Source organism: Hemicordylus capensis, chromosome 5 (assembly GCF_027244095.1).
Source record: "Hemicordylus capensis ecotype Gifberg chromosome 5, rHemCap1.1.pri, whole genome shotgun sequence".
Lineage (NCBI taxonomy): Eukaryota > Metazoa > Chordata > Lepidosauria > Squamata > Cordylidae > Hemicordylus > Hemicordylus capensis.
This window is the reverse complement of record NC_069661.1, coordinates 135,186,881-135,195,521: the sequence shown is the minus strand read 5'-3', so window position 1 is coordinate 135,195,521 and position 8,641 is coordinate 135,186,881. Positions and strand designations below refer to the sequence as shown.

Sequence of the window (8,641 nt, the reverse complement as noted above, 5' to 3'; positions counted from 1 at the left end):
CTCTGAAATTAAGGTACACTTGTGAACAATTATTAAATAGTGCTATAGATGTGCAAGTCTCCATCCTACATTACTTGTACCATTTATGATCAGAAGATTCTGAGTTAAAGGTTCTCTTTTACTAATTGTGCTGTTTGTACTTGTTACCTGTTGAGGCAACCATATTCTCAGAGTTACACATTACCAAGTTCTTCTCAAACACTGCTCTTACAGTAATCTCCAGCTTTTGCTGTTGCCACCAGTGTACACAGGCAGTGAAATGGAGCATTGAAGACCTAGTCAAATTGTGTTTTGAGTGTTATGATTTTGTAGGTGAGTACAATAACTCAGACTGGACATCAGGTCTCCTGCCACCATCATGTGAACATCATGGGCCATTGAATTTCTTTGCTTTTTGGAGCTCAGTTAGAGCTTAAATTGGGTACAGTTGTAGTTATGCTTCATGCATAACTATCCCTGTAAACCAAAGGTGTAAAAGATTCCTGATGAACTGTTAAGCAGCAGGTTGAATTTATATGGTTTTATTGCATTGAAATGCGGACATATATTTTAGTAATCATCTGTTTTCTACTTATTCTTCTCAATTGAAGGTAGCCTTCCCCTTTTTTCCCCTTTTTCTTTTATTGTAGAAATGCTCTGAGGAATTCATTGTAGGATATTTTGGAAGTTAATGTTTTATCATAATATTCCAAGATGTGAAAAAACTCCTCTTCAGACAGGTTGATACCATACTTCCGGAGCACCTGCAAAACAGAAACTGACATCGCTTATCTTTAATTAGGAATCATCTGGGAAAACTAGCAGCAGGCAACCAAGATGGAATTGAAACATTCATACAATTCATTGAAGCAAGACTGCCTCCTTCAGACCCTCAAATTTCAAAACATTTTAAGTTATTTTCCCCCAATGTTCCCATAGCAACATGTTTTTTCGGTTGCTGTTTCCATGTCTCTTCCACCACGGGAATGGGCAAACTGTTGATTATTAGGCCAAAGACAATACAAGTTGGGTCAGCATACCAATTTAGAGTGTGTTTATTTTGTAATCATTCCTTTTTATGAATTGTAATTTTTTAAAACAATCATATTCACTACCGTGGATAAGAGGTTGCTGTGGGGTTATAAAATGTATGCACGACAGACTAAAATTGGTTTAGTTATGTTGGGAAGTAACATTATGAGAAGAGCTAGGGATACATAATAGAGAATCATAGTAATGGATACAGTGACAGTGGATGCAGTGACAGTGAAACTAATACAATGGATTATTAATACAATGGATTATTAATACATTTAATACAATGGATTTAATGGATGCAGTGACAGTGAAACTAATACAAAACTGAAACACAGCCAGTTCAGATGATATTTTGAATGTGCAATTAGATTACTCTACACATGTACAAATGATCATCTGAATGGGAAAACATACATTCTCTACCCAGGATTTAAATACTAGATATAAAGGTCATTCACAGTAAATGGTGTGGGGCTGAGGAGGGTTGGGGCGGGGCGGCGGGGCGGGCACACTTGTGCCCTTCTACCTCAGTAAAAAGTCCAGATAAAAATCCTGGGCGCCCCGGCAGGGCAGTGCTGGGATCAGGAGGACTGGCCCCGGCACTCCACGGGAGCAGCCCTACCCGGGTAGGGCTGTACAAGCCCAGGTAGGGTTGCTCATGTGCATGCCCTCATAATGTATTACTTAAAATGTGCATTAATCACTATCATGAGTAGATTATTGTCAGGATTGTTAAGTGGTGTTTTCCTCCACTTAACCACTGAGTTTGAATTGTAAACACAACATAGCACAAGATAGGATCATTCACTCCATCCACATGGTCTGTTCGTCTGAATTTGATTTCCTAATGGGGATTTAAAAACCACAGGTATACTAATCGCACATTTTAAAATATCATCTGAACCCATATTTAAGTGTAGACCCTCTTCCATACTGCAGTCAGACTTGTATCTTATGATTGCTGAAGGACACTGGTGCCACCTGGAGTGAATTGGTAGCATTCACAAGTGCATCTTTACACATCTGGGTAACCTGACTCAAATATGTTTCAAAGGTCTGAGTATGCACTTGAATAAAGATGTGTAACACACACTGCAGATAATCCCACCCAGGAGACAAGAATTTGTAAAAGCAGAAGTTGACAATACTCCTGGAGAATGGCTCAAATGGTGGTTTTAAACATAAAGGCACAAAGAATTATAGGCCTGGGCACTAGGGGTGTGCACAAAACTGGTTTGCCCAGTTTGATTCGCATCTGGATTGAGAGAGCGGAAATGGCTCTGAGCGGGCCCAGGATGTGTGTGTTTGACTCAAGGTTGAGCCAAGCCGGGCCCGGTCCAGCTCGAGAATCAATCCTTGAGCCAGCCCAATTCGATGGTGAACCAGCTTGACTTCCATCTAGTTCACACATCCCTACTGTGCACATTGCAGATTGTCAGATCTGATCCAATCTGACTAGATATAAATAAACATAACATGCATACATTTGTAATTTATTTAATTACAAAAAAGTATGCTGTGGTTTCACCTTTCTGAATCTGAAAAATGTGCACTATCATGCTGGTGCTGCATAGCGCGGTCAACTCCATGCATGCTCCTAGTATATAGAGAGGCTCCTTTACTGTCCGGGCATGCAGGGTGCAGCAGGATGTGTGTGGGGGGAATGATGGGAGGGGTAGCCCCACGGAATTGTTTCGCCATATAGAGTTCTTGGGGGAAGCACTGGGAGAGACTAGCTTTCCCATCCTCCCTGAGCACAGTGTGGTGTTTTTGGTTAATCCATTCCTTGATCCAGGCCAGCTTTTGAATGGGGCCTTAGTTACTTGTATTCCAGTCGTGGAATAAAGGTGAAGCTAACAAACAGCAAGAACACTGAAGGCAGACTGCACTAGCCTCTATGTACATAATATTTTTCTCATTAAACCATTAATATTCCTGATTCAACTCCACTGTCTTGTCCTTGCATACCACAACTCTTTCCTCTGGATTCTACACACAGCCCCCACAGTGACCTGTGCACTGGTCAAGTACTTGGGTCTCCCATAAAATGGCCTTCGACACACCAATCAAATCAGCAATAAGAAAGAGCACCTGATTAGAAATTAGCCACTACTTACCCTCTTTAAGGAATAAACATATTCAATTCCTTCCATATTTCCTAAAAGTGCAGAAGGGAACTTTGTTGGCCCTGACATGGCCCTGCTTTTCCTAGCCATTTTCTGGGCCGCAGGAGCCCAAAGCACTTGAAGCAAGGCTCTGTCAGCTAAAGTAGTTGGAGAGGTTCATGTGGGTGCAGTAGTTCCCTTAAGCATCTTGGACCCAAGCTGATTAAGGCTAAGTTATGAATGCAATTAAAATTACACATTGTTTAAAACACTATTACCTGTCTGAAATCCTGAATACTTAGGAGTCCACTCCTACTGTCATCATAAAATTTAAATGTTCGCCTCATTGGCCTCCAGCAGTGCAGGATCTGGGGCTGAATCCTCATCATTGCATTAAAAAAGGTTGGTGTTTGTGGTCCAGTGGGTTTCTAACAAAGACAGGGAAAAGACATTGCTCTTGATTAACAATAAAAGTCCTTGAGATACCACTTGCAGTTACTCCACTGTGAAACTAGCCCCCCCCCCCAAATCATATACTCAGGAGGACAAACAAAGAGCAGTTGTTCATTTTTTAAAATGTACAGTTAGGGTTGTCAACTGAACAGTAAAAAGCAGCCACAGGAGTACTAAACAGATGGACCTTATCACATCACGAAGCAATGGCAAAGGGCATTGCTGGTTAAAATAGTTCTAAACTAGCTGACCCCACACAGAGCATCTGTGTGGCACTTTGGGACCGGCTGTTTCCCCCTCACTCTTCATCCTGCCCCGGTCTCTCCTCTCTTCTTCTTCCCTCCAGCCCTTCTCCCCTCCCGTTCCTCCCCCCGCCCGCCACCACCCTTCTCTCCCTCCGCCCACCTCCCGCCGCCCTTCTTTCCCCCCGCCCACCTCCCGCCGCCGTTCTTTTTCCCCGCCCACCTCCCGCCGCCCTTCTTTGCCCCCGCCCACCTCCCGCCGCCTTTCTCTCCCCCCGCCCACCAGCTGGCCACCACCGGCATTTTCTTTTCCCTCTCTACTCCTCAGTCGTCCTCACTTCAGAACTCTCGCAGCGTGTTGCGAGAGTTCCGCCACCAAATCCTGGGCACGCATGTCCCAAAAGAATTAAATATATAGATTAATGGTGTGTGAAGCCTCTGCTTTAATTCAGTTTTCAGTAATGTGGGAAAGCATGTTTACATGCTGTTTCAGCAGCAGTAAAGGGCTCTAGTGTAAAAACACCCCATGCTGATTTACATTTGGCTTCTGACTCCTAAAAAGATGACTAGGATTTATATGCTACAGTTGGTGGAAATGCCATGTGATACTATATGTATGTGGTGGGAATGCCCTAAGGTATGCCCTAAGGGAATGCCCTAAGATAGTAGGAAGTTATTATAAAAGTAATTAATGATATCACAGGTTAATCATTAACAGATCCAATAGTAATTTTGCTTGGATTTCTTTGAGATACAAATGCAATAGACCTTTTCTGTCGAATGTATTAGTAACTACCAATAATACTTGCTAGACACTGGAAACTGAAAGAATGGTTGACTGAACTATGTGAAGTGGTAAAAAATAGTTGACATGGATGAAATAGGTTTAAGAAGGACATATAGCAGTAGTACAAAAATAATTGAATAATTGTGAGCGATTTGAAGAAAATATGACAGCATACTTCTGCTCATATTCTTAATATCTTATATTGTCATAACTTCTGTTTTTGTTGCAGTGTGTATTTTTAATGCAATTAAATTAGAGAAACTTCCATAAAAACATTAAAAAAACAATCTGGGAACGGGGACCACACCTTCTGATGTTCAGAATATTGTGCTTTGAGGCAGAGAATAATTTTGTCATGAGATGCAACCTTAAGACAGGGTCTGAGAATTGTGTGCAACAATGAGAAACAAAAGCCCAGTCATTGGGAAAACAATGTATGTGTGCAAACACCCCTGGGATACACAGAATTATTAGGATGATGACATCGATCAGCCCAAAGGGCATTTACCTGTCCTCGTGGATCTTGAATCACAACCCTTTGTAGAGGAGATAGTTCTTGGTGTTTAAACAACAGCACACAGCTTTGAAGAAAGTCACAGTATGCAAATCTGCCGACACTCTTATAATCATATTTTGTTATGAGTTGCTGAATTTCTTCTTTGGTTAAATTCAAGTGAAATTTCTCTAGTATCGCTGAAATAAACACAGACATTCTGAGTAAAAAATGTTAAATGAGCATGATTTAAAGGTAAAAATCAAAATTGAATTGTTTGTACAGCCATCAGGTAGGAGAAATGCCCAGGAGAACTGGGTGCAATCCAGATTTTCAGTCGTGTGCTTGCAAGCATTAAGGTCAATCAATCAAACTTTATTTCAATCCAAGATCAGATCCATAAATTAAGAACAATAACAAAATAAAAATATTACAATCAATTGGATTATGACGAAGTCATTTGTTGGAGTATTTTCACTGCTGCTACACAAAATTTAGGTACCATACAGGTTGTTGAGTAGTTTGTATCTGAAAGCAATACATCTGTGTAAAACCCCTCCAGTCTATCCAGATATCTCGACAGAAGAAGAGTAATATACCTGGTACGGGAGTCCTTATACAAGGGGCAATACTTCATACGGCGGTACTGGAAGGACGCTTCGGGAAGGTGCCCTATGCTCAAAGATTATGCCCCTGCCAGAACAGTGAAGTGGAGACCACAGAACATCTGATGCTGAAGTGCAGATTTTATACTAAATTAAGGGGAAAGCTTCTCACCCCACTACTAACTCATAACTCAAATTGCCCTTCTGATGGGGACAAGATCCTTTTCCTGCTTACTGCTAAGTCAGAGTACGCTTATAGGAGGGTAGCAAAAAAAATTTTCATAGCAAGCAAGATTCGGTTTAGAGTGACTGAGGCATGAGATGCCGGGTTGTGCACTTCAGATATACATATATATATATACACAAGGGACAATAGAACAAAACATGTTGTATTGTCTCTTCCTCCTCTGACCCTCATGACAGGAGACAGGGAGATGGATTGTGTGCAAGGTAGCATCTGGGTAAGAGGGCTTTTCCTCTTACCTCAGTAAAATGCTGGAGATGGCCTCTGAGTAGGGTGTGCTTGTCCCACCCAGCTGTTGCCTCACACAAGATCATTCTGCCTATCTCCTACCTTAATATTTGCAAGCACATGACCAAGAATTGAGAGTGCATCTGGTTCTCCTACCCAGCCTGGGCACTTCTCCCCTGTGGAGGTCATGTGAACAACCCTAATTAATTTTGGGCAACATGGCAGATCAATCGTTCTGCTGAATATCACTGGATTCTTGTCTGAGCTGGTGTCAGCACAAGGTACCTTTGGGCAGCTGCTGAGGACCTGGCAACTGAGGGGTGAGGGGGAAGTCAATACTTTATGTTTGTCTGTCTGTCTGCCCTGGGCAGGATTTGGCCCAGCCAACAGTCACTAGATGGGTCAAAAGCAGCACCAGTGTTCTAGCTAATGAGTGCAACCTGCCATTTTCTCCCCCGCCCCGGCCTCACCTCATTCTATACTAGCCTACCCACACAGAGCATCTGCGTGCAATTTGGGGCTGGCTGTTCCCCACTCCCTCCTGCCCCACTCTCTTGCCCCCTCCCCCTCCCTCCTGCCCCACTCTGCACTCTCTCTTTCCCACTCACCCCCTTTGCAGTCTCTCTGCTGCTTCCCCGCCACTTTCTTTCCTGGCATGCCACCTCCCACCCCTGGTGGCCAGGCCGGGCTTTGCCGCCACTGCCACCACCTCCCCTTTACCTGGGACTGCCGGATGGCCAATCCCGCCACGACCTCTCACCAGCAGGCTGGGCTTTGCCACTTCCACCTCCCCTTTAACTGGGATAGCAGTCCCGGGCGTTCCGCCATGGCCTCCCCCCTCCCTCGGGCAGGCCGGGCTTTGCCGCCACTGCCCCTGCCTCCCCTTTACCTGGGACTGCCAGGACAGCCGTCCTGCCACCGCCTCCCACCAGCAGGCCAGGCTTTGCGCTGCCACCACCTTCTTCTTACCTGGGACGGCCATCCCACCGCTGCCTCCCGCAGGCAGGCCAGGCTTTGCCACTGCTGCTGCCTCCCCCCCCTTACCCAGGATGGCATGGCATGGCCAGGCCAGGCTGCCCACCGCTGCCTCCTGGTGGCCACCATTTTTTCTTTGCCCCGAACTCTCACTCAATGCTAGGAACTCTTGCGAGAGTTCCGCTGCAAAATCCAGGACATGCATGCCGGCTAAGAGAATTAAATATATAGATGGCCATTGTGGGAGGGGAGCGTATGCAGCAGCCTCCAGCTAGAAGGCTGCTGCATACCACACTCATTCCCATTTAGCTGGTTGTTGCTGCCACCAGATCAATGGGAATGAAAGAAACCAACACCTACCACCACAGTAAGAGATAGGCTTGTACATCAATTCAGCCACAAAACATTTTTTGTAATCGAATCGAAATGACCCTATTTTGGACTCGAACATTTTGTTCTTCAGAAAACTTTGGACCTCTGTTTCAGCATTGCATGAAAATTGTCCTTTTGGTCTCTCCACTCCAGCAACTGAGTGCTTGTCAAAAGACTTAGCAGAAGATAAGATATGCAAAAAGTGCACACAGCTTCCCTGAGGCCAGCCATTTCCTTTGGCATGAATGATTTAGTTAAGAATATGTTGTATTGTAATACAATTTTGTACTAAGAAATTCTGATTAACCTGAAGAGTAGCCATTGCCAACTTAAGCTTCCACTCTGTGCTGCTTGCTTTGATGATGTCGAAGAAGTTGCAAGGGGGGGATTGAAGGAGGAAGTTTGGTTCAATTCATTCAACAAGTTAGTTAGTTACTCAGTCGCTATTCCCTGCCTTTCTGCCTCATTTGAAAGAGAAAGAACTAGTTTGCATTGCATGTCTCAACTAAAGCTTCCATGATGCCTTGTTGCCAGCCTGCAAGCCTAAGCCCAGCCTGCCAGGGCTGGCTATGCCAGTCTGGGAAAATGGATTTATTTGCTGCATTGCTTTTATGTTCCAGAAAGAATTTTTTTAACCCCCTTGAGAGAATTGCTGACATGATGATCCCTAGCCTGCCTTGTTGCCAGCCTGAGCTCAGGCTGCAACTTAGCCTGCTATGGCTATTGCATACCAGCCTGGGAATGGATTTATCAGCTGCATTGCTTTTTTGTTCCAGAAGAATTTTTTTCACCCCCCTTGAGAGAATCGCTGCCTGACTGTGACTCCTGTATCTGTCTGTGCCAGCCACCAGTGCCCTAGATTGAGTGAGTGGGGTGGTTTAGAGGAAGGTTTGGGGTTGCAATTGAATTTAAAAGGTTGTGTGTTGTTTAGTTTAGAAGTTTAAACAGGGGCTCTGTGTGGGAGGGATCCCCTTCCCCATACTAGTACCTGTAGGTGGTTAAGGGTAGTGTAGCCTAGTGATTTTAAAAAAACAAACCATTTCTGTCTTTTCCTCCCTAGTTAATTGTATCTATTCTGTTCAATCCATAGTTATATTGTGTCTGCTGTTGTGTATCTCTG

General features: G+C 44.1%; 1 protein-coding gene across 4 annotated transcripts in view; it reads right to left on the bottom strand.

Moving 5' to 3' along the window:
• Positions 1-505: 505 nt before the first annotated feature.
• EFCAB6 (EF-hand calcium binding domain 6) overlaps positions 506-8,641 on the bottom strand; it is a 280,127-nt gene continuing 271,991 nt past the window's right edge. For all 4 annotated transcript variants that reach the window (XM_053257507.1, XM_053257509.1, XM_053257508.1 and 1 more), the window contains 3 exons: positions 5,113-5,297; positions 3,401-3,550; positions 506-743 (listed from right to left, as the gene is read on the bottom strand). In XM_053257507.1, the coding sequence (XP_053113482.1) occupies positions 621-743; positions 3,401-3,550; positions 5,113-5,297 (458 nt within the window). In that variant the 3' untranslated portion in view covers positions 506-620. The remainder of the gene's footprint in view (positions 744-3,400; positions 3,551-5,112; positions 5,298-8,641) is intronic.